The sequence below is a fragment of the Eufriesea mexicana genome, unplaced genomic scaffold, assembly GCF_001483705.2.
Source record: "Eufriesea mexicana isolate 0111107269 unplaced genomic scaffold, ASM148370v2 scaffold22, whole genome shotgun sequence".
NCBI classification, from domain to species: domain Eukaryota; kingdom Metazoa; phylum Arthropoda; class Insecta; order Hymenoptera; family Apidae; genus Eufriesea; species Eufriesea mexicana.
This window is the reverse complement of record NW_016908212.1, coordinates 694,257-721,118: the sequence shown is the minus strand read 5'-3', so window position 1 is coordinate 721,118 and position 26,862 is coordinate 694,257. Positions and strand designations below refer to the sequence as shown.

The 26,862-nt window shown below is 43.9% G+C and overlaps 1 protein-coding gene across 1 annotated transcript in view; it reads left to right on the top strand.

Moving 5' to 3' along the window:
* Nucleotides 1-26,862, top strand: part of LOC108553334 (agrin) — a 42,971-nt gene that overhangs the window by 9,678 nt on the left and 6,431 nt on the right. Inside the window, exons 3-13 of the mRNA XM_017908205.1 lie at nucleotides 5,509-5,724; nucleotides 6,665-6,906; nucleotides 8,795-8,981; nucleotides 12,319-12,416; nucleotides 19,267-19,396; nucleotides 19,553-19,786; nucleotides 20,240-20,536; nucleotides 21,061-21,222; nucleotides 21,372-21,623; nucleotides 21,750-21,896; nucleotides 22,282-22,518. Of these exons, the coding sequence (XP_017763694.1) occupies nucleotides 5,509-5,724; nucleotides 6,665-6,906; nucleotides 8,795-8,981; nucleotides 12,319-12,416; nucleotides 19,267-19,396; nucleotides 19,553-19,786; nucleotides 20,240-20,536; nucleotides 21,061-21,222; nucleotides 21,372-21,623; nucleotides 21,750-21,896; nucleotides 22,282-22,518 (2,202 nt within the window). The remainder of the gene's footprint in view (nucleotides 1-5,508; nucleotides 5,725-6,664; nucleotides 6,907-8,794; nucleotides 8,982-12,318; nucleotides 12,417-19,266; nucleotides 19,397-19,552; nucleotides 19,787-20,239; nucleotides 20,537-21,060; nucleotides 21,223-21,371; nucleotides 21,624-21,749; nucleotides 21,897-22,281; nucleotides 22,519-26,862) is intronic.

Genomic DNA, 26,862 nt, shown 5'->3' with positions numbered 1-26,862 from the left:
AGCAAAGATTGCTTACCATTTCTGATTTATGAAATAAATAAATAAAAGGTATCGACTTTTCCTATTTCTACGAAATTATTCTAAAGATAGCAGTCTTTTTCCAAAATCTTTATCAACTGCTTGTATAGTATTAACCTTTCCCTGTAAAATCAAATTTAATTTATGATCAAACGATTCCTCCTTTTCTTTTTGCCATGACATATCGCTCTGTAGTTACTCGAAAAACGCTGGCAGTTATAGACCGTGTTATCATTTTGTCGCGTACTGTACATATACATCTCGACTCCCTTGAAAAGGGCTGGCCTGAAATATGAATTATCCTCAAACGGTTACGCTGAAATTGCATGGTAACGAAATCAAACCGCGAATCCCAGCATGCACGCCGCATCTGTGCGTAGGACGGCGTGGAATCCATCTGCATTCATCCGCGTAATCACTTATAATTCACCAACGACACGTGCTGCGAGCGGCCTCTTTGATACGAGGCAGCGTCGAACAAGCCGTCGCAGCGACTTCGTCTCGCAAAGTAGCCCGTTTACGACGCACCATGCACGAGAGTCAGACCACCCAGGAAGCCTTCTGTGCCCCGTACCCATCCGTCGTAAATTACCATCGCTGCTTCTGGAACGGATGCTCTTACGCGCTTATGTTTACGTGCCTCCAGCCTAAGTGACTACCGTCGCCTCCTGTGTTCGCCCACCGAGGGGTTGCTAGGGTTCCTGTACACTTCGGGGATGCCGCAGATCGAACGAAAGTGGCTTGCTGCCAGTACAGATGAGCGGAAGACGACCGCCAAGCCGCTGTTAACATAAACTCAGCCATTGCTCCGTGAGCATAATTCCCTTCGACGATGCTCCTAACGTTTCTCCTCGTATCCCACGAATCCCGTGGCTCGTTCTATGGCTCTGCGACGAACGAGATGTTCTTTGACAGGGAAGAAAATAGAAACCGTTCCCATGGATCGTTTGACAACCATTTTTGCAATTTCGGGTGATTTGCAAAGGCAAAAGAAAGGGTAAATCCGAGTTTGGTAAGCAATTCCTATGGACTCCGTTTCACTCGCGTTCGCCGCAGTCGAGTTTCATTTGTCGACCACGGAGAAAAGCGTAACGAGGTTGCGGCTCCCGTCCGATGAAATTTGAAGTAAACTTCGAACATATTTGAAGTTACGAAATTTTCGAAATAGCGTGAAGTTACGTAGAATTGCCGCCGCGGCAATGCGCAACTACCGATTTTATTGAAATGAACGAGGATTCACAAAGGCACGCGGAACTTTCAAATCCCGCGCCGGCTTGCGGAACACCCTGTGTACTAAAACCTAAGCGAAATCCCCGTCATTTATTCTGTTTTCTCTGAACAGAAAGGAACTTTCCGCCCCGAAAGTTGTTTGTTATTATTCCGCGAATTACCGTTCACCCCCGTCTCGGCCATTCAACGCTTGCAGCGTGCAAGGAGAGAATATTTAAATGTCGTTTAAACGCGTTGGAAACCGTGTGCTTTGCCCGACCAGCTGGCAAAAGTGCAAACAGAGGAAGAGCCTGGCGGCGGCCGGTAAAAAGGATAAACCGTCCGGAACAATAACGAAGCGCAAAATAAGAATGCAGACTGTGAAACGCGACGAGCGGAGGGAAGTTAGCGATCTTTCAATTCGTTGACCAAACTCAATTCAATTCCCTTTATCCGCCACTTACCCTCCCGGACAACTTCTTTCTTATTCCGCTCCACCGCTTATTATTCCTTTCTGAAAGTTATTCCGCGTGAATGCAAAATACGCGCGGCGTGGCGAGAGCTGCGAGGAGGTCACGGATGCACGGCGAAGATGAACAACCTCGTGAAAGAGAGAGTCAGGGAGAGAGAGAGAGAGAGAAAGATCGTGGACGGGTAGAAGAAGAGAAAGAGGGAGTCGGAGACGGGGTGTGGAAAAAAAGTAGCCAGGCCACGTAGAAAGTTTCGCGTAACTCGGAAGATTAGACAAGGCCGATGTTGCCGTCGGAGACAGCCGTTGTGAACAGTGAGAGAAGGCGAGGAAAGAAGATCGACTCCCGGGGGCGGGAAAACGGGGTGGGAAAAGGGGGTGGCGGCTCTTAGCGACGGACTTAAAAACAATTGCCTCGCGGCGACGCGGGAATTTTAAACACACTTTTATCGACGGTCCGGATGGCTTTTGTTCGACGAATTTGCTCGGGGGTTGGAACGGGGTGAGAATCGAGGACTCGACGCACTCTGTCCACGATCGAAGGGCTTTAAGGCAATTTACGAGGGGTTTTACGGTTTCAAGTGACGCCAGACTGTCCTGATCTTTTTCCGTTCTACCTTCTCTCTCGTCCGCGTCACCCCCTGCCACCCCTTTCTTCCTTCCCGCGGTCGCTTTATATTCAATGTTGTTTTAATGCCGCCCGCTCCGTTGTCTTTTACCGCTGAATTATATTCGCCGGATGGCGTGGCGGAAAAATTGCCACCGTGGAAATTTGAATAAAGACGAATCGACGCTTCTGGCCAGCTCGGAAATTATCGCAGAAGGCTGCCGAGGAAAATATCTGGTTAAACGCGCGCAACGGGTTGAACCCGAGGGGAACGTCTTGTTTCCTCTTGTTAAAGTGGCCAACTGCGACGCGTGTGCACCGTAAAGCGACATCGTTACGCGCACTCGCGGCGTAGTTTTCTGGATAACGACGAACAGACGCCGATACAGAGGATCCTTGGAACTGCTCCTATGATGGTACAAAGAAACTCGCATCAGGGTAATGTGGCGGAAAGCTGGAGCGCCAGCTTAGGGGTCCGTGGTTCGCCGTCTTTGAGGCGAGGTCGCGCGGTGGTATTCGAAAAAAGGCGGAGATTCTCGGATAAAGAGGGTTCAAAAACGCTTGCAGCATTCGCGTGACACGATGATCTATTCGAGGGCAATCGCGATGACTGAGGAAATAATGGCGTATAAATGGTAAATTGAGATATATCGTACCTGTACCCGAAAGTTTGCTAGTTAGGCGTGTTGATCAACGTAATTCTCCATTGCGGAAAAGAGAAAACACGAGTACACGCGAGTTCGAAACAGCGATCCCAAATTGAGGAATAAACTTTCCCCGCGTTAGTTCAAGTTTAAAGTTGTTCAACTTTGGACACCTGTTTATTTAAGTGCTTTTAGAATTACGTTATGCAAGTGGGGCTAACTCGCTGCCGTGTCTTTTCAATTAGTTTCGTCAATGAGAAACACGTATTACCTCTAACAATTTCAGATACACGTCGAAAGTTTACTCATGGACAAAAGTTAAGCAACGAAATGGCTCCTTTTTCCTCCAACTTTTGTATATTCTTTGCCTTCCGAGATGCGTGGATTACAATTAAAAAATAGAATAAACGGATGACATCTTGTGCATAGTTAAAGGATAAGTTTCTCTTCGAATATCTAGCATAGAGAAGGAAACGGCGAAAAGATCAGAGTGTAAAAGATATACAAAAATTCGCGAATTATTCTCTTGTTTTTCATCTTTTATCGGTATGTATCAATGGTAAACATATAAAACGTCGTATCCGATAGAACCAAGGTTTCCAAGGAAATTGCTCAAGGTGGTGATCTGCCTAACATTCGAGCAGTGCTTTTGCCGAAGAAAACTGGTACTGGTAGATCTGAAAATGGGGCCCCAGCGTCCCAGGAATATTAATAATCTTTAGAATAACCTTTCTAACTTAACTGTACTTTAGGGCTACATTTTTGTTTCCTGACGTCTAAAAAACAAAAACGACGTAATTTATGAAACCTATCAAATTACCTACATTGTAAAATCATATAAACTAACGGTGCAATCTACTATTTTATTAATAAATAACATTTCTTATTTAGCGAATGTAATAGTAAATTGCATAATTACTGGAAAAAAGGTTTCTGATTTTATACCTAAAATTTATTATTTAAGTATACTCATTTCGTTTTGTTCCTTCTGATTCCGTATTAAATTCTTAGTGACATTCTACTAACTATGAAAAGAAACGATGACTATGATGCGTGAAATGTTTTTGTTGACTGTAAACAATATTTCGAGTGAAAATAAAACGTCATTACTCTAAAACATCAAAACAATTTTCTCCATGAACTGAACAGTAATTCCAGCGATAATATCGGAATAAATATTCCAAGCATTCTGTAACTTCGTACTAATAAACACTACGCCGATCTTTCCCCTTTCGAGTCGCGGAATACCTCGGCAAAATGCAACAGTCGAGAGACGGTGGGCGAAAGAAGGAATCATACCTTGCATTTAGCGGGCCATAAATTATCGTTTACGGAGGGCTGCAGGGGGTGGGTACGCCGTGGCGAAAACGAAACAGCCATGAGCTGTACAGGAATATTTGCGTGGCGGGAAAGGGGGTGGGGGACTTCGATTACAACTCTTGGACGAGCCACTAAACTGACGGCGCACGAGGAAGAAACGAGGGTGGTTGCGGAAGGTTAGCCGCTCCACTGGGCTGTAACTCGAACTAACCCCGAGAAACACCACCGCCCCGGGAACTTGCCGCGTCAGCCTTGCTATAAGGTCGAAACCTACCGCCTACGGACAGGAAACGGAATCCAACTTCCTTCCTCGAGGGCGAAGATTAATCTCGGCGCAGCCATGCTTCTACCTGTGCCACGGTAACCCCCTTCGAGCTCCACCACCCTCTCCCGACGCCCCGTTTACCGCCCGTGTTCTTCTCCGCTCGCGAGACCGCGTACACTTCTCATCGGGCTCTTTCTATCTGCCTTTATCAATCTGACTCCAACTCGCCCGTGCTAACCGCTGTATAGCGGTTATATAAATTTCGCTCCTGCGGTTCTTTTTAGCTCGTCCCTAATTCGTTGGCGAAAGTGGCTGTTATGGTCCGTCAATGGCGACGGAAGCCTGATCTTTCGAGGACTCGGTTCACTTCAGCATCTTCGCGAATAACAACCCCTTGTACCCGACTCTCGATCGTCAGCTAGGAAAATTATAGAAATTGACCGATGTTTATTATGACAGGTTTGTTATGAAACGACCTCAGTGTGGAATATATTATTCATCAGGTATAGAACAGGTTTTAGGTATAAGAATTTATGGTACGTGGGTAGGACAAGGCTCTTAATAGAAATCGGTGTGTCACGGTGTGTCATAAATTTCACGTGACTTTGATACATTTGATATGTTAATTTTCGCGATATTCCGTTTACCTTATCAACGTTTCAAAAAATGTCGTCGAGTTTGGAAGAGGAAAGCTTGGAGTTTCTGCTATCGCGTAGCAAAGAAACCCTCGGGTGCACATGGTTGACCTGCCTCGCGATTTATTTTAAGCCTCGCAAACATCGCCAGTGCGGCTAATTCGTAGAGCAAATAGGCGAGAGTTCATTTGAAAGCAAGAATGAGAACGAGACACGCGTTGCTCGCGTTAACTCGACACGCAAGAATTTACGACCGTGTCAGTCGTTTGACTAACAGCACGTCTTCATCGTACGAGCTGAACGTGACTTGAAGCAGCACGTACCGCAATTTAATTTTCCAGATCCTTGCGGTAACGTGGAGTGCGTAGAACCGGAAATCTGTCAGCTGGACGAGTCGAGGCAACCTGGCTGTCGTTGCGGCGAGCAGTGCGGCATCGAGTTCGCACCAGTTTGCGGAAGCGATGGTAAAACATACTCGAATGAATGCAGCCTCAGGCAGGAAGCTTGCAGATCGAGATTATCGCTCAGGAAGGTCTACAATGGCGCATGCAACTCAGGTAATTTCAAATTCACCTACCAACAGTCCACGTTCCTCGGAGACGTATGCATCATTATACAGACGCACGTTGAACACGACAGTTTGTCTCACGAGTCGTTATACTTTGATAAACTTATCGAGGATAGAACTACCGATCTCCAATGGCTACACTGCCGACGATGATTAAATTCGTGTCGTAAAAATAATTAGAATTAAAATAGTTAACATTACCAAATTTTGACTACGGGGTTACAGTAGCCAGCGAGGAAGACAAAATTCGTTATCGGATTGGTTTCGTTTGCAAGATCATCGATATTTATCAGTCAACAAGTTGGCATTCAGATTTAATCGTTTAAATGCCACACAGCACGACCGCATTGCTAAGTTTCGTATTTTGGAAAGCGCCATTGTGATTTTATCGCGACTTCGGTTTCACCCGCACTTAGGACGAACAAAGTCGGATCGCGTGGCAAAATTAGTCCGATAATTGCTGCCATAGAAACGATTAAATGCCGAACGAAACAAAGCCATCATTACCAAAGACCGATTAAATCCAACGAACCAAAGTCCTTAATAAACTCCACCCTCTCTGCAAACGATGAACCCTCCGTGAAAAGAATAGCCGAATCCGAAACCCGATCCATACACAAATGTCTGCCCTAACACCGACAGCAACCGCGAGAATCGCTGTCTACTTTCCACCCAAACGAAAATTCCATATTCCCAAGGAAAATCTGCAAATCAAACAGCAACATCCTTCGCGGTTCGTCTCGGCCCGTCACCACCGTCGAGCCATTCACCGGCTACCCTCGTCCTGATTCAGAAGCGGAAACGTTCCAAGCGGAATAAACGTTTCGTAATACCCACTGTTACCCCGGCGTAAACGAGAAAGCTCGATGATGAGGGTTGGCGATACGGCTCGGTAAGAGGGGACGTTTTTAATCTGCGTGATTGTGCAGGAATCAATCCGTGCGACGAGGCGAAGTGCGGCCCCTACGAGCAGTGCGTGATCAACCGACAAGGAATTGCGAGTTGCGAGTGCGGTCCAGAATGCGAAGAAGTGATGAGACCGGTGTGCGCGCGCGGGGGAAAGACGTACATGTCGCTGTGCGAGCTGAAGAGACAGGCCTGTTTAACGAAGACCAACATCGAGGTCGCGTACACTGGCACCTGTGGCTCCATGGGCCCCTGCACCGAGAAGGTCAGTCGAGTTTATGCTCCAGGTGCGAGATACGCGAAACATAAAGGAACAGTGGCAAATATTTGAACGAGTAAACAAACGCGCGACGTGACGAAAATCGAGGCGCGGATGTAGGGGTTTCGACTCAGTGTTGCTTAAGTTAGAGAAACGGGAGGAAGGACTCTTGTTTTGAGAAATTGTCCAAGGAATTGAATCGCTATGGTCAGTTTATTTCGGCTATTTCTTTTCCCTTTTGTTCTTTTTGAGGGAGAATAGGAGGAAGGGAAAATAGATGACAGGGTTTGAGAGAGAATGCGAGGGAACACTTGGATCTATCTAGCTGATGATGGACAATAAACAGCAGTCTAGATTCACTCTCGAAGGGTGACGTTCAGCGTGACGTCTGGGGTGTGCGTGGAAGGACGAGTTACAGCGTGTAAGGATATTTATGATTGTATCGAGTGTGAACGAGGAGCGAGAGTTAGGAATGCGTCTGAGTGTTTGGAGTACCTGGTCCACCTGGGCCAGATCACGAGGGAGACGAATGAACGAGAAAGAAAGCATGCATATGGAAGAGTAGGTATAAATAAGGGTGCAAGGGCTGTCTTAACACGTTCACGCTGGCGCTGATTTTTGTGTTTCTCGCTGTAGGACGGCGCGTGTATTCAAGCACCCTGAGCTACTATTTTAATATATTGACTGTTTATTTTAAAAGTGGTGTAAGTCAATTTAAAAAAGAGATATCACGAAAATAAAAAGTTTATGCTAAACTTTTGTTCTGATGGAACATTCGAATGTAAGCCACCGGTGGTACACGCCGGCGTGAACGTCCTTTGCACACAGTCCTTTACGGAGTCCTTTACTCCTAAGTCTCATTTAGGTCGTAATAAACATATATTAAAATAAAACAACATCTCCTATTCCCTATATTTGTCAATCAAAGGTATCCCTACATAGATATGAAATATGGGTACATTGCTTCGAGATATATATCGAACTAATAAATAACGAGCTGCAAAACTTATGTGGATAACGCTGTTCGAAAAGAGGATTATAGAACGAGGAGAAATTGCTGTAATCAAAGGCGTTGATGATAAAGATATATCGTACTTTATGTATATTCGTATCGAAATGCTGAGATATTCGTCGAATGAAGTTCAGATTAAATTCGGGATGGCTTGTAAAATTTATCTTGCGAGTTGATATATTCTATATTTTTATCGCGAAAATATTCTCGCAGTTTGCAGCTTAAATTGCTCGTTGTTTGCTTTAGCTTGAATCCATGTCGACCTTAATTTTCAAACGTTCCTGTTAATTCCTTCGTAAGATCGGTTTACTTTGTAAGATATACGCGTATCACCGTCAGTCTCGAATTTATTAAATAATCCAAAGAAGATTTCGATATTTAAATTTTCGCTAAAACTGCGATCCTGCCAAAATGATCTGCAATTGTTATATCGAATCGTGCTTTCCATTGATCGTATCCACGCTTGGTTAGTCGTCCCTTTCGAGGGACGAGCGCTTCGGAAAGGCGGGAGGAAAAAAGAATCAGCGACGACCTGTGCAAAGCACTGGGACGATTTACGTTAAATCCCGCGAATTAGAGTAGCGCGTAAATTTCGCGATGCGATAAAATATCGCGAGCGATAAATTATCAGCTTTGCGCGAACGACTAGCCGAGAAAACCTACGACAAAGAGGCTGCTGTCGCCGAAAGGTGAGGCATGAAAAAAGCAAACGATGATCCACCGCGATTAATCTCGCGTTTTTCTCTGGGTTCGGAACACAGAGAAATGGAGAGAGAGACGGAGACGGAGAAGAGAAAAAACGTAGAAATGAAATGAATCGCCGCGTTTGGGATCGAAAATGTCCAAGGGAAAAAGCGAAGCTGATAGGAATTTCTTTTGCAGATCTGTCAGTGGGGCGCGATTTGCGCGGAAACCAATGGCACAGCGATTTGCGAATGTCCAACCTGTCCGGCGGAATTTCAGCCGGTTTGCGGCAACGATGGCATCAGCTACGGAAACGAGTGTAAGCTTCGCCTGGAGGGCTGTAAACATCGACGAGAGATCCGCGTGCTTTACCAGGGACTCTGCAGTGAGTACCAATCCCCTCGAAATGGGGTGCTCTTTAATACCCTAGAATTTTCAACCCCGATTCCCATAATCCACCTTCTCGTGGACGTATTACGCTATTTTTAATTAATACCCTTCCGAGTATTCAACTAAATTTTGGATCATTCGTTTTGCAGCTGTCCATTGTGCGACACTTAGAAATTTCACATTCGAATGGGAGAAATATATAGGGTACGTCGATAGGAGTGACTATCCAGATGACTCGCCATCTACTGGATGAATAAATAAATTTTTCACGCGAATCTTTTGTTTTGGTATCCTCTCGTGGAAATTGCTTTCGAAATTCATGGTTAGTAAAATATTACCTTATCGTAGGTCGTGGAATGTATCATTTTACTGGTTGTCGCTCTTATTGACTCATCCTGTATATATTCTTCGCTGTTGTTACCGTAATGTATCGATTACGTATTTCGTAATCGAACGATTGAATTATTTTTTAAAGCGATATTTTTACTATCCTGAACTAATAAATCTGCATCATTGTATATCTTGTTTCCGACAGACAGGATATATAGAACTTCAATTAAAAACCAACTATGGTAGTGCATCCATCAATTTGGAAGCTCGAATAGCCCAATTAATTAAATTATATCTATACAATGGTTTATTACTCGAAATATAACCATGGGCATGACGTCAGCTTTTTGACAAGAAATCGAGACCTGTCTACTCGTACTGATTCGCTGACGAGAAATGAATTGGTCGGTTAAATTCCAAATGAAGCCGTCGAGCGAGCGATCGTGGGAAATGATTTTAGAATTATGCAAACGAGGTGGGCGAGCTATTACGGGAGACGTTAAATATCTAATCATAGAAACAAGCGTTATGGATCGACTAATATGAATAAATCATCATCGATAATTGTCTCGGCGTTACAAAACGATTCGAAAATAGATTAACCAAGGGGCTCGTTTAAGCGAGCAGTCATTTAACAAACGTACCCGGGATAATTTAGCTTTTTACTGTATGTCGTTAGAGAAACCTTGGTTCGTTTAAAATTTCGTTTCCTCGCCGAAACGTCCGACGATTATGGTTTTTCCTCGCGAAATTCGTCGACCGAGCATCGGTCGATAGGCAAAGCGGAACAATTAGGAAGAAGGTAGCGGGTAAATAATTAAGGAAACTTTATTACGAAACGAGGCGGCTGGGAAGTAAGAAAATCGACCAACGATCGACTCCGACTGGCCGAGTTCATTATATCGAGTTCATTATATCGGGGCTCGAACAATTAGATTCGACCTACGACCACGAGATTGCTCTTTCTTCGCGAAATCAACAGGGTTCGAGGTTTCTTATAAATAATCGATCCACCGGAGAATAATTTGCATACAATGTTTGAACCTTTTGATCCAACCTCCTCCTCGATATCATAATCGTGTTTGCATGCTGATCAACCGCGAGCCTTTGTGCCTTAAGAATTTTTCGCTAACGGTATTTGCATGTTTACTGAGAAATCCTTTATGCAAATGAGTCCGCAACCGAAACGAAATCTCGTTTAAACGTTCAGCTATCGGTAGATCTTTGACAAAGCTAGTTATGCGGGATATTTGTAACGATATGGCTTACGCTCTCTGCCAAGCTTAAATATCACGCCACGTAAAAATATTTATCGGTCTGATTTGCTACTTAATCTCTCGAACTAATTATTTAATACTTTGTTGCGTGCCACTCGAGTTTATTTGCATTGACAGTTATTTGGAATTCCAGCGAATATCATATCTCTGCGATGTTCCAATTATCAACCTAACTAATAACAGTATTATTAATTATTATATTATAATTATATTAATAGTTATAATTATCACGCGTTATTCGAATACGATAAATTTGATACAATTTATCGTTATAGTCTTTGATCGATGTTGCACTCGATACATTTTTCCCACCATACATTCCAATTCTCGTTAAACAACGAAATGATTAATTTGATCTTTAATCGTGCAACGCAGAGTAAAAGAAAGACAAAAAATATCGAAGATATGGATTCTATATTTCGACGGTGTCTAAATTAAAATCCAAAATGACGAGATTAGGAAGAGATCGAAGAACACCGTGGAGCAACGAAGCCGCGATGAAAGCAGGTTTCCCACTAGGTGGCGAGCACCTTCCTCGATCTTCGGCCGGATGAGCGTTCGCCACAGAGAGATCGAGTTAAACTTTTCTCATAAGCCGCCTCGTGACTCGAGTAACCGCTCGTTTCGAGAGGTTCGGCCAAAGAAATCCCGTCGAATCGTCGGTTGGTGCCGAATTCCCCGGAACCCTGCGCTGCGGCCCTTGGATAATTTGCATGGTTTAAAATCGCGTGAAACTTGTGAAACGTACTGCCGGGATTCGGTTCCATGCATATCACGGGGCGCGGGCGACTTCGCTCCTCGCTGAAATTCTATGAGTTGTTACCCCACGGCATGCACGTTGCATATGCATGCGGCACCGGCCCACCCACCCCACGGATCTCACCCGTCCCTATCCTTGGCGCCTGACTTTAGCAGTATATACCGATCAGGAGCGACGGGATTCTCGTATCGCGACCGAGGAAAGCTAGAAGCTACTCTCTCATCGTCTCCCATCCTCCTATCCCGGGTTAGGGTTCTCCCAAGGCTTGTTACCCTCCGCCGTAGTAGCATCATCGACACGTCGCCGAAGAGTGAGAGAGATAGAGGGAGACAGAGAGCGGTAAGCCGATGCCCCTTTCCTCTCGGATTTCAATGAATTCTAAAGATAACTTCTCGACTGCAAATCCTACTTCAATGGGTCTACGTCCTGCCGCTTCTTGTTGCTCTCTCTCTCTCTCTCTCTCTTTCTCCCTTTCCATCTATTCACCCTTTTGCTACCCCCGACTACTCTTCCTTCGCTCGGTTCCCCGATTTCCGGATCCACACGCAGTCACACCGGCAGATAATTTCCCTCGGAACGGATGCAGTTATGCAAATACCGGGCGGGAATCTTTATTAATGCCGGGTTGAACGTCGGCCAGAGGGTCCGCAACAGGGTGGCGTCGGCTGCTTTGCGAGCGCGTCGATGCCCGGAATCACGGAAACGGAAGAACCCTCGCGCCGCCCTAAACAATTCAGCCCGGGATAGCCCGGTGAATTAGCGGCCACGCGCGAGATATCGCGGCATCTGAGATTTCGAGCCGGGCTAGCTCCTACGAATTCGCGGTGACGAATGGTCTGTCTTGCCGGGCTTTTTGCTCGCTGGCAATTACCAGCGGAGATAGATCGTTCGGATTGCTAGCACGGAACGAGGAAACGCGACGCTGGCTGCTCGTTAATTGGAAATGTTTCGTTGTTTGTTCGCAGATGGATGCGAGAACAAGAAGTGCGACTTCTACGCCGAGTGCGAGAGCGACAGCACCGGCGAGGCCAAGTGCGTCTGTCCCAGAAAGTGCGATGGACTGGTGAGTACCTCGCGTGTGCAGTAAAATCGCGATTATCGAACTCCCTGTTAACCCAGTTGCATCAGTAGCATGTATGTACGCGAATTTATATCGCGAGTGAATAGCAATGAACGCGGACAGATTAATTCTTTATCTCCTTTTCTTTTTTTCTTCCTTTTATTGCGCAGAGCAGGGATTTCTAGTGCGAAGTAATTAATACGCCAGGGGTGAGCTACTTTCTTCATTTTCATTTTTATATTCGACGAGTTACCGAGATATTAAGTTTCTAGGACTACTGGAATATTCGTAGATCTACGTTTTCGTTATTTCGTATGATGCAGTTGGGTTTACACGAGGGTAAGAAATATTGGGAGAATGGAATGGTTTGGTCGCGATAATCCAAGTTCTATCGTAGATTACAGATTCAACCGAATTACAGGGAAAGTTTGTGAAACCTATTTCGAAAGCTGTTTTGAAATCAGTTTTTTATTTACACGTCGGTACATCGGAGAATCTTATTTTTAAATATACAGATTGCGGGGGAAAATATGACGAAGTTCGGTTTTGTTGAGTTTTTTAGTCCCATGTTAGATGATGGATAAAGAGAAGCGTGTTAGTGTAATATAATAGAAGAACAATTTACTACTGCCAAAGATATATAAAATATACGTTAAAAATAAACGATAAACTCACGATATTTGTTCATAATTAAGTAGAATTAGGAAGAAAAAGAATTCGATTTGGAATTTCTTCCATTCAAAATACGAAAAGCTTATTAAAAAGCCTATTAAAAACCTGATTATCGTTAACACGTTAATTTCATTTTCGCTGTGTATTCAAAATTTCCCAGTTTCCCTTTTAGCGTTCGTACATACGAATATCTTCATAAAGATCTCCCAAAGAGCTTATTTACTCGCGAAATTGCAAATTTCCAGTTATTGATTGTTTACGTATTGTAATAACAAAAATAGCAAGCCATTTTTGTTTGCATAACGAGTAATTAAATAATCCTGATTAAATCCGAGATAAATATAAATTCATTCGGGAATACGTATTTTCGCAAGTCGTTCGGTCGATCGTTTTAATTAGACTGTTAAACTGTTTGCTCTTGATGATGATACTCGATTCCAGCTGATGAAACGCGGACGAATCGAATTAAGGCATAATTCTTCGAACAGAATGCCGTTCTCTCGCTGGATCTACTTAACCTTTGGACTGAAACGAGTACACCGCCGCGGATTAATCCGTAAATCGTATTGAAGTAATCGAGTTAATCCTTATCAAAGTGAATTGGAACGCATCGTCTGAAGCTTGGTTAGCCGATTCCAATTTTCCGACGCGCAAATCCGTTCGTGAAATGATAATTTTTATCCCGTTTGCCGCTCGCCACTTCCATTCCTTTAATGAAATAGAGATGAAGCCGAGCTGCCGCTTGAAAAGAAAATAAAAGCCCTGAGAGACCGGTCGAAAGTTCGAGGATGTTTTTGATAACAGTTTCTTGCCGAACTTTCGCGCGATTCGCCGCGACATTAGCATATTAAATCCGAGGACTTTTTGTTTTTACTAGTCCGGGAAATAGCTCGTGGCATATTCGCGTTACGTTTCTCGTAAAAATTTGCGAAATAACTTCGAACGGGTGTAAGCAAACGCGCGTCCGGAAGGAAAATCATTGCCCCAAAGTTGAAAAATAGCGAAGGCTGTTATCTAAACGACTGCTCATGCCGCAACGTGGAATGGGGTTATTTCAGATAACAGTACTTATTTACCACTTTACTCTTTCCGTTCCTAAAATCTCATGCTCCATACTATAAACTGCGTTTAAAGGAAACCACCGAACACGAGCTATCGTATTTACGAGATACGCGATTTATCCGGTAGATGTGAATCTCGAAGGTGAAAAATCCTCTCCATTCGAATATTACATTTATCAACATTGCTAGCTCGATCCTCGTTGACGTTTAAGGATTAATTACTGTAGGAATGGAATGAGTACGGCTCTGAAAGAGTATCAAGAGTGTTTGAGCTTAGAACGAGAGCGACCACGTGCAAGAGGATCGAATGTAAGGGATGTTTATGACAGAGCCGAGTGCGATAAACGAGAGTGGAAGTCTATGAATGCGTCATGTGTTGGAAGGACTTGGTTCACCGAGGAAAGAGTATGATTGAGAAGCAAAGCCCGAGTATGAAAGAGGACAGAGTGCAAGGTTTGTATAAGGGTGCAAGGATGTGAAAGATTCAGTGTGTATTTTAAAGTCAGCCAAGAATTATTGAATCTTAGAATAAATTTTAGTTTAAAATAAATCATTTTTATATTCACATCACTCATTCTGTTGCCTGCCCAATATTCCTACATTACATAAAAGAAAAGTCCTATTAACCGAACAAACATAATAAACCATCGAACGGTACCGCTCTCTAGGCCTTCACGTGCTTACCATCATTTGCAATGTTAAGCCTCGGTCGTTCACACGGCTTAAGTAAAATATTCATTTCATGATGGATGTGGCGACGGCTATATATACATAGCACAGCCAGAATACGCTGGTCGTGCACGATATTTCGCATTTCCGCTTCGCTACTCGATGTTACGCGACCGTGTAATGAACCGTTCGTATCATCGATACCGACCCACCTTTTCAAATCGGCCAGCATGCACGCCATTTTCATTAAAGCCTTTCTATCAATTTTCCCATCGGCTCTCTGTGATTTCCTTCCTTTTTCGTTTCTAATTTCGTCGGCCGCGCCTGCCGAGCGTACTCAAGTAGCGATTCCTCAGCGTCGAACGATTTCGATCGTTCCTGCTGCAATTTCGAAAATTAATCGACGCTTCCTCGGACTTCGAAACGATCAATTTCGCAGAGCGAAATGGTACCGTCCCTCGATTCGACGGTAATAACATATTCGAGTGAAATTTATGGGTATCTCTTTACGAGTGTTTCCAGTATCCATAGCGTTCCGTCGGTTTTCCACTTTTCAATATCCATCGTATTCTCTCGCAACACCTCTTATTGTATCTTAACACGACAAACGCGAATATTTATAAATCTTATTTAAAGAATTCGAATGATTTTTACCGGAGTTCAAATGTGCTAAGAAAGGGGAGGCTGGATACGAAAATCGCAATTCCTCGCGATCGTATCGCGGAGCACGGGAACGAAAGCTATGGAAGCAATGGATTCTGGGGTAAGAAATTTACCGACACCTCGCCATAATACCACGTTGCGGCAAATTCGTCGCTTCCCCGATCGTTCGGAACGAAACGTTCCCATATCCGGCTCGTAACAATCAATCTTTCTGGGGATCGAGGCTGGGGTACCGTGTTGATTCTCCTCGAGACCCCGAGTGCAGGCAGGGAACGAATACGTGCAACCAGGAGACGGGGAGAAAAAAAAAAAAGTGGGATAGGGAAGGAACGCGGCTTTATCGCGGGTAATCCGCGACGGTTTCCCGGAAGCTCACCCGGAGCAAAATTTCCCGGAGCAGAAATATTCGTTGAGAATGGAGAGCACGTCACGGTGCCCCGAGATAGCGTTCACTAGCTAGAAAAGGCTTCTTTCCTTCGATCCGGTCCAGGACACACGGCGATTCGGAAATTCACGGATTCGTGAAACGTCCTGCTGACAAAACCACGAACAATTCTGACCTTTCTCTCACGCTCTCTCTCTCTCTCTCTTTCTTTCTTTCTCTTCGGCTCTTTTTTCCTTTTTCCCGTGCAGCACGCCGATGTTCCAGGGTCGTTCAGGTAACTGCCGCAGGCACATGCTTCTTTTTCCAAAAGGGATCAGAAAGGTGGTCGATCGCCGCAGAGGCGTCTGCTACACGAGCTGGCCCCGAGCTATCCGAAATTCAACGACGTTCGCGTTAGAAGATGCTTATGGCCGACCAGCCATCAACCTAAACGACCTCGCGCCAACGAAACGTGCTATCGACTCGTGCAGCTACCACGAGACACACGTTTAACGGCCGATCTCTTTCTTCGTTGTTTCGGCAAGTGGATCTACTCGTGCACGAACGGTTGTCACGGTATCGAGATGCCTGAGTAATCGGCGACAATGAAATCGATGTGCTCTTGTCCTTGTATTTTTTACGATCTTCGTCAAAGATTGACGTTCGACCCATTACGTGACCGGTTCTCCAGCGTCACTGACCACGTAGTCCGGAAGAAATGGGAATGGGAGAAGAATTAGGAGAGAGGGGTTAACGCGATGTCTAGGTTGAAAATATATCACGAGACATGAAAGTTTCATGCTCGCTGCAATCGAATATCTCGCGATGAAAAATGTACGATCCGCGAAATCGATTTTCATGGGATAATCCAATTGCTGAATAATTTCTAAGGTGCAAGAATAATTCAGCTTCTTCCCGATAGAGGTATTTAATTATTTCGAAGAGATTCGTCAGCTGACCAATTGTCCGTTGATCGGATGCAATTTTATCCTTCCAACGATGGAAAGAAACAACGCGAATTGTTGCTGGCTGATTGCGATGTATCAGCGTAATTCTTGGCGGATGATCACCGGGCGTTTCGCCTCGTTCTTTCGTTTTGAACGCGAAATCGCATCTTCCTCGCATGGACGCACGATATTCCCGCGAATTGGACGCGTCAGCGTTCCGCTGCGGAGGAACAGGAACGAAAGGACCTGCGAGGAAAGATGGGACGAAAAGGACTGAATCAGAGGCGCTGCGAAAGAGATGGGGGTTAGAGGCATTGTTTGAACTGCAAACGAGGAATATCGGCACGTCCCAGCCACCCTTAGATCCCCGTGAATCCCTCCGTAATTGTCTCGTAAATTACAATAAGAAGGCGGCAAGGTGCGTATCAACTTGTCGCGGAAACTAATTAAAACGTATCGACCCGGCCGTCTCTCCGTTATACCTTTGTCCCTTATCATGGGAATAAAACTGAGATATTTATTAATCCGTCGAGTGGATTAAGGAAGGAGCGGAACGGGAAAAGGATAAAGCTCTCACTCGTCGCATAATTGCTTTTCCAAACCGATTACCCTGTTTACCGTCGATAAATTCCCTTCGAATTCAATATGAAAGATGTAATAACACGGAGTGCATCTTCCTTGATACGGCACGAGAATCGCGTAATTCTTCCTGATAAAAATAATTCCTTCCTACTTCATTTTCCGTAATCCGATTAAACATCGCTTGGACCATTAAATATCCCTTGTTATTGCTTGTCGCGAAATATTCTTCTCGTTCATACGCGAATTTTCGAATATACCAGCTACCATGAAATAATATACAGGGTGGGCACCATGTATTGCCATCTAGATATACTTCGTCATTATTACGCATAGCGAAAAATATTTCGGATGAAGTTGAATGTTTTGAGAGAGCCATATTCTCATGATACTAGTTTTCTTATAGATGGGCGTGTATTCTTTACGAGAAAGTATTAACCTATTTATGTTAAAAAATCATTAGTTTAGTAGATATTTTAATTTTACTGTGTATTTACGGAAAAGATTCAATGTGGCTACCATTTGCATCGCAACACTTTCTGAATCGATAAATTAATGATTCATTAGGTATTCGATAGCATAGCCATTCAACTTCATCTTCATCTTAAACATTTTTCGCTATGCATGATAATAATGACGTATATGTAGGATGGCGAAAACTGGTTTTGACACACCAAAGTCTGACAGAGCAACAAGAACAGAGTAACACGAACACAAAACTCATAAAACTAATTTAACTTAGGAAAATAACACCAAGATAAAGAAAACACAGGGAAACGCAGTCTAATTTAACTCTCTTTTCAACACCGAGCGACTCACGCTAGTGCCGGTCACAATTAATTTCTGAGGACTCTGTTTTGGTCGTCAAGGGTCCTGCTTTTATGCTTATGGGACCACGCAACTTAATTTTGCTACCCAAAGTAACTCTTCCATTTGCTTCTAGAAAATATCGATCGATTTATAATTTGTTTTTGTTTTCAATGGCCGATTCGCGATTTCTGTCCGAAATGGTATCCTACATACGTTTAGATGGCAATACGTGGTAACCAACCCTGTATGCTCGATCATGCTTATCGTTCGCGTAGCTTGATTCGTATACGGTGTAATTTAATATTTTCGTTATCCGTGACGCAATCACTCGCTGCATGCCGAACGAGCTTGCGATCTCGCAGGTACGTGGGGGTGGAAAAGCTCAGCCAAGTGAAAACGCGAGGAGAAGACCGGAGGGCAAGTCACGTTGGCCGACAACGCGTGTAATAAGCAAACAACGGGCTGGATACCGAGGCCAAGCTAATTAAGTTTCGCTCTTTCGCGTATTATTTCTCATCCCTGCACGCGGCTCATCCCCCGGCGTCGCGACGCCAGCGTATGTCAGAATGCCGGCCCAGCTGCGCCTTGGCCGCGTGCAACAAGTGCGAAACGCGTACAACCTCGCGTTTTTCCGCTGTTTTCCCTCGCGAACACCCCCAAACTACGTAAATACGAGAAAGTATCGTGGATACGACGGGGTTGGTTAGTGGACGATTAGATTGCGGAGTTAAAGGTATTATTTGCTTAAAAGGTAGAGGAAAATGATGCGATATCGTATTCGCGGAAACACGGACGGTCTTTTAGCCCTGAAAATATTTTCTGCTAGAAAATTTTACCAGTAGAGGTAGACCATTTTTACATTCGTACAGTTTGCGTTACGAATTGTGATAAATTGAATAGCATCGGGAGACACAGATTTAATTGGGTCATTCCCTGATTGGCGTGCATGGAAAATACTTATAATAAGATAACTTGTAATTAAATCAATCGACTTCGATACGAATTATTCTGTTGAATATGTAATTTTGTTATTGATCAATTTGTTAATGAGCAACATTGCGATGACTCGTTTCGTGTACCAATTTCAGGAGAAAGAACCTACAGTCAATGACAAGATTTGTGGCTCCGACGGAGTAACCTACGACACCGAATGCGCTTTGAAAATGGCCTCCTGTAGCTCTCAGACGCTCATCACTATCAGCTACATGGGTGACTGTGGTAAGTTCTCTGGCTACTTTCGTGCTTTTTGTCATTTTTACGTGAACCGTCATATTTTTGTTTCTTCGTTAAGTATAAATTAATTTGAAAAAAGAAAGAAGAAGAAGATATTGAAGAATTGTCTTGAAATTATAAAAGAAATATAAACGTTTTCAGAGCTGTGCGCAAACGTAGAATGCGATCATGGAGCTCATTGCATGGCTGGAGTATGCGTGTGCCCGAACGAGTGCCCTGAGAGCACTGGAGAACTAGTATGCGGTAGCGATGCCAAGACGTACCCATCAGAGTGCGAATTGCAAAAGGCAGCCTGTGGAAGGGATCCCAAGTTGCCAGTCTTGCACGTGATATTCTACGGCGATTGCGGTGAACGATTCGCTGTGGCAGCACTCAGTAAGCCATCTATTCCTTCCTACAGGACACGTTTCTTCCTTTTCCTTTTTACGATCAAAAAAGGAATTCGAAGGAGCGTATTTTATCTTTCGAACATGCGTGGATATTAAATTAATTATTTCCCATTAATTATAATTCTTGAAATGGAAATAGATGTAAATTTGCGAGTTCCACTGATGTTATGTATGCAGTGATGCTATCAATACTCACGTATTCGTTTATCAGGAAGCACATACTGTGAAGTTCCTCGAAATAATCATTTCAATGGATAGCGAACATTGCCAAATCGCATAACTAACACCGTAAACGCAATTTCACGTGTATTAGTCGCTGCGAGCTCATCGGTATTAATCATCCTGTACCAAAAATACCTCCCTAACGATACTAACTATCTAACGACACCTTGCGTAACAACCTTAACTACTCTAACCGTCCCTTAACCGCTTCTAATAGCCACGATGTCGACGCCTGCGGTGGTTCGATTGGCCACCACCGCGGTTGACGTGACCAGCACTCAGGTACGCGAGGCTTGCAAGAACATTAACTGCGACTTCGAGGCGACCTGCGAGCTGGGCCCGGACAACTATCCCAGGTGCAGCTGCAAGTTCGACTGCGCCTCGATTTCCCAGGAAAATATGCGTCCTGTTTGCGGCAGCGACCTGAAGACCTATTCGTCCCTGTGTGCCATGAAAATGGAGGCTTGCCAGAGGCAGCAAGAGCTAAGACTTAGACCCCTTGATCTTTGCAAAGGTTCGCAGCAGCTACCATAGCCCGAGTAGATTCGCTGTATAATTGCTTCGACCTTCGGTTCATACCAGTTATTCCATTGCTTGTTCCCCTGCTTTGCTCTCTCGCTGACGATTTAACGAGTTATTATGCATACATTGGCCATGTGTATAGTTTAGTTCATTCGTATAATGCTTTCGGGCGTTTATTTGTTCGTTACATTCGCGATGCTTCTTTCAGAAGGAAAATGTAATTACGTTTTTAATTACACGTGAGTTGTAGCACCTGTGTTGCTTAAAATTTAATTTAAAATGCAATTAGAATTTTAATTAGAATTTTAATTACATGTAAGTTGTAGGAACTTGATATGTTATTTAGAACTTAATTTTGTTTCCTCCTTTTACATAGCCGTAGGTAAACTTTTAATTACTCACTCTCTTCGTAATTCGCGAATTCTTAGTTGTTAATTGGCCTGAATACATTTTAAGATGACAAGGAAGTAAGATATCTCATAGAGGAATATATTTTAAATGGAATCTTTGACGCAGGTATGGAAGTGAAGCCTTGCAACGGTGATCCTCCACTGGTGGACGCCGATGGAAAAGAATACGATTGCGGTAATGGCCCAGAACGACGCGATTGTCCTAGCAACAGTTACTGTCACCAGACCACGCGATTAGCTCGATGCTGCAAAAGAGGTCAGTTGTCCTGTGTACACTGTAACGCTTTATAGAACCCTTCCAAACACGTATCGTGCGATCAACGATATCTCGTAGAGAGAAAATTAACACCATCTACGAGAAAAGAAAAATACATATTCCGGAAAGAAGAAAATAATCGTAAATTATCGCTTATCTAGCCCAAGTCTCAAAATGCAAGGACTCCTGGTATGGCTGTTGCCCGGATAATAAAACAGCAGCACTCGGACCCAATGATGCAGGTTGCCCGAATATATGCAATTGCAACAAGTTAGGCAGTGTTTCTGACATCTGCAATCCAGAGACCGGACAGTGCGAATGTAAACCAGCCGTTGGTGGCCTGAAATGCGATAGATGTATGCCTGGCTATTGGGGTTTGCCTAAAATCAACGAAGGACTTCAAGGATGTATACGTAAGAATGCTTAAGAGTTTTGAGAACTACGCCAAGTAATAATTGTATTATGTACTTCAATCTCAGATTTACTATGCGAATTAAACTTTTATCGATATGCAAATATATTTTATTTGACTGCTTCAGCGTGTGGCTGTTCGCTCTTCGGTTCTATGAGAGAGGATTGCGAACAAATGACAGGTAAATGCGTCTGCAAGACGGATATAAAGGGCCACAAATGTACCATTTGCACCGACCACAACAAGATATTAACATCCACTGGTTGCTACTCAGGTATCACGCGAAAGGAGATCATGTATTTTAGATTCAGCTTCAAACAAATCAATCTTCATTGCCATTGAACATAGAGGAATAATTAGCCTGAAATAATAGCATCGAGCCTTTAAGTCCTTAATAAAATTTCTCCAAATTGAAACGACGTTAACGCGATATTATAGCGTTCGATTGCGACAGGTGAAGCGAAAGCGAAAGAAAATATGTAATAATAGTAATATCATTTTATTTAAGATATCACTTGTTAAGAGAAAATCTGTCCGCAATCTAACATGACCACGATACAGTGGTAGTATAATTCGGCAAGATTATATGGACTATACCAATATCCTAATTCGATAATTTGCATCGATCGATTTAACGGGTTCATTCTATCTGCTTGCAGCCGACACCATACCACCGATACCGACGTCTTGCAGCAAGCTGGAATGCTATTCCGGTGGCCAGTGCTCGGAGATTGGTGGTCCGCACTGCGTTTGTCCGTCGTCCTGTCCATCGGATATACCGTCTGTGCCGATTTGCGGTAGCGACGGACAGACATACGACAACGAGTGCGAGCTCAGGCTGTATGCTTGTCGCCACCAGGCAGACGTGGTCACGCAGGCCTTCGGCCACTGCAGAGGTGGGTTCACTGAACGTACGCCGTACAGGCCGCCTTATATTCTGCATTACTAAAACTAACTAATCGCCGGGAGCACTTTTAACACGATGGATCAGCTGTCGAACGGGATTCGATCCTGCGGATAAAACGCGAAGCTGTTCTGTAGAGTTTAATCAGTATTAACACGAGCCAGTCGCTCGACGTAGAAATAAGTAACGAGGATATTGCGACTTCTCTTCAACATACTTGTTGAGTTTGTAGTCCATATTCAAAGTGTTTCGTTTTTGTTCATGCTAAGAGTAGATATAATGCGATCGTTTGTGCAAATTAAACGACGAGCAGCGAATATAATATTTATGAAGTCAACGATGGAGTAGAGGGTTGGTCTAGCCCATGAGATATTGTCGTAACGATTTCGAGGGTTCGCGAATTTTAGAGTAGCTTAACTAGGAACACGTGTTACGTAGAAACTGGAGTATGAAGTAGGGAAATTAATGATACCATTATCGTTGTGTAGAAGACGTCGAAACGATCTAGTAGAGCCTGATCGAAACTAGGACTAACATCTAACTTGTTCCTTTGTATCCATTACGTGATAATAAACTTATCAAGTTTCTACTAACATGTATACATATATGTTTCTAACCCCTTAACACCCGAAGCGAAGCGCTTGTCCATTACTTTGCTTGCTTTCTTCACTGACACCCTGTGATTAATCTTGCACATCGTTTCTTCCATGAATTTCTCTAAGGCGAAACGACGAATTAACGACCTAACGAGAAAGAAAGCAAAGTGAGTCAAGTTACAATTACGTCGTGCTTACTCAATCGACCGAAATTTGTGTTTCTCTCTTTAACCGCGCCGAGTTGGTTCGAAAGAAGACACAGAATTGAAAGATTGCAGCGGATACGGATCCGCGGATTTCCTTTATCCCATGAGTACGCTATCTCACTCGTAGGTAAATTTTGGGGAAGTTGGTGACGTTAACTCGTGAAACTAAGCGCCAAAAGTGGATTTAACTAAATCACCGTCGACTTCGAAGCGAAGTCTCGTCTTAAGTGGTCCCTGTGAGATATGCCAGGCCGGAACTTAACATCGGAACCTTAAGAAACGGTAACGAAACGTCTTGGCCCAGCCGTTAAGCACAGCCCCGCCATCAAAATAAATTAGTCCGCGAGAGACCTAAAGCTCTTTCGAAGTTCGACCAAATGCAGTACCGACTGCTTTTTCATACCGTTGTCTGCCATAAATTCGCCTTCGGAGATTCGGACGGTGTCGTCCGACCAATCGTAGGTCGCGATAAATCTATCCGACGAAGAATTCTCTTTGCATGTCCTACCAGTGATTTCCGACGGGATCACGTGGACCAGGTAACTAGCAAAATAGATTGAGACCAAGTTTTTAAAATCCCGGATTATCTAACACTTAATTTCGTTTTTACTTTATATTCGTCTCGATTCTTCAGCTAATTACTTATTATCGTAAATGAGACTGGTATTTGATAAACTATATTTAAAATCTGGAAGTTGAAGTTTTGTAGTATTTCAGTCCATGGCTAGAGATGTAAACAGCGAAATTTGCAAAATGAGGCGGTAGAAATTTTCATCAGTTCGTGTTTGGTATAGAGAAATACTCTGTATTTTCTGTATATTTTCGTTTAAATAAAATATTCTACTTATTTAGTCAATGTTTGTGCTACGAAAGTTCTAATTTACTTGGTTTAACGTACCTTTTGTGTTTACTCTTGATTTTATGCGAACGAAAATAATTCCAGCTGAATCGAGGTAGAAATAGACGGAAATAAAGCAACTTCCACCCTTTTCCTGATTTGAAAATTAAATTTACCTGACGGCTGTTTTATATTTTCCGATATATTACGAAAAATCGTGGCAACATCGAACGAACGCAAATATCGTGGAATCCCGAATACAGCCCGGAGTTCACGTGTGGTCGATATACTCGTCGAACGAAGCAACGAGTCTCGCCAGAGGAGAATGCGGAAAGAAGCATCCCCAGCTGTCGCTCCGAAGTATTCCACATTCACTGACAAAGTTCGCGGAGCGAAACGTCAGAATCTATTAAAGTCTCCTCTCGGTTCCGTAACCTCTCACCCCTTATTTTCGATTGCTCAGCCCTCTCGAAGCCCCGCCCCGTCAGCAGCGTTGCCCTGGTCCTCTCCAGCTCGCTGAAAGTCAATCTCTTAAAAAGTTCTTCTTCCTCGGGACTCGTCCTACGGAGTCAAACATAAATCAGATTACTTCGAGCACGCGAACCACCCCTTCGCTCCGCTATCCTCCTAGTCACTGTCTCCGCGTTTTATACGGAGACGACGCGGCTCTCTCTCTCGACTACCGTTTTTCATCGCCGGTTTCCCTCTTGCATTCGCGAGAACGACGCACGAGAATTCCGCGAACGAGAAAGCGTGGAACCGCACGTGGTCGAGACGCCACTTTCAACCCCGTAAATATCGCATACCGCAATTTCTTCGACGTCCTCGCGTGATCCCTTTCACCCGCGCCGAGGATACGCCGGCACTGATTGAAGGATGGATATCCTGCTTACGTGGACGTTCTGACGTGACGTGAAGGTTTATCAAGGGTGAGGGTGCGTTTGATGGATGTGGCGGCCGAAAAAGAAGGAGCGTGACGATTAATTGTTTCGTCCGGGGGTGGAGTCGAACGGATCCGAATTGGTATGTCACGATTTTGAAAAATCCCGTCGAATCGTGCACGGAGAGGATGGTATCCCATACGAATCGACTATTTGTCTGCCGATTGATGTATTATCGTGCCATTTATATCGCGCTTAATTCAACCGTTCGACGAATTTGTTGGAAAGTTTTTAAGGAGAAAAATCGCAAGTCTCGCGATTCGGGTAGAACGTTATCTTACATATTTCACTGTCACGCTTCGCGCCGGGAAACAACGAGGAGCGGCATGGGACCATTATTCAAATCAGCTCGCGACCGCGAGAAGGGTAAAACGAGCTGGACAGAAAATATTCGCACCAACATCGGCACCGTTGTCTCGAATTTCAATTATCCGCGGCCAAGCTCGTTTCACCTTCGAGAGTCATCGATGGAACTTATTTTCCGACGGAAGCAACGAAATCACCGGCAATTCGGACGACAGGGAAAAAACGACGGGAGAAATAAACGTGAAAGCGGGAAGTAGCAACTCGTTTGACTCCGCCTCTTCGTCCACCATCCGCATTTCAGCTCTCAACTTCATCAAAATTCCACGCTTTCAGCAGATAAATACGAGACTAATCCCGCTCCGGTTCTTCGGTACTCTTTGTAAAATAAACAGGAAGGGAATGAAATAATGGAACAGCCAAACGGTAACGTCGATAAAGCCACCCCGGCCGATGAAAAGGCCAATCGGTGGAGCGGATCGGGAAAGAAATTCTCTCGGTTCGTAAATGTCAACTCGTATTTCCCGTCAGATTCTCTTCTCCGCCAATCATCCAACTCTTAAATTGACTAAATCCATTCCCCTCTTTCTCCTCCCCTGCCTCACCGGCGTACCTTCGACTCACCCCCTCGCAATCAGTACCGATTCCCATAGCAGAAAATATTTTCATTGGGGAAGGGAAAAGTTTCGTTGTCAGTTTGTCTCGCAGTCAATAAAAGAATTGATTATATCGGGAGGAATATGCGACTACATTGCCAAGAATGGCCGATAGGGGACAAAAACACACAGGGGGTGGGAAAAATAATGGAAAAAAGTCGCGTGCAGTGGAAGTCGTCATTGTGAAATAATAGGAAGCAACGCTGCAATTGGAAAGTAATTAAAATCCCATCAAGCCGTCTTCGGTTCCTGTTTCCAGCTCGGAGTTACCGGTTTCGATAAAATTAACTTTCCGATTTTCATCATTTAGAGGACTTGCAATGCACTTCCGCCACTTTGTCGGCGATCGGAAGTTCCCTTTCATTCGTACCGATGTCCAGGCTGCTCTTTCATTCGTTGCCACGGTAATCAAATACAGAATGAAAATTCGTTTCAAAATTTCACTCTCGATAGGTCCATCGAATCGTCAGAGTATGCTAATAGCAACAGAAATTAATTTGCTCGAGATAAACGAGGATAGCTATATTTTTAATTACTTCCCGACTGGTATTTGGCTGACAAAAATTCGAGGACAATTTATTTACACGTAAATTTCAACCATACTTGCCAAATATGTCTTACATTTCCAATTAACAACGAACTGTGCATTAAATGCATCGATATTCGACCAAGTATTAAAAGCGCCTAACAAATTTCCAATAATCCTTGTTCGTGCCTAACGATATTTATACAAATTTTTCTGACTCCATTGAACGTACTTCTAAATAAATATTACGGTAGAAATTAGCTATATATT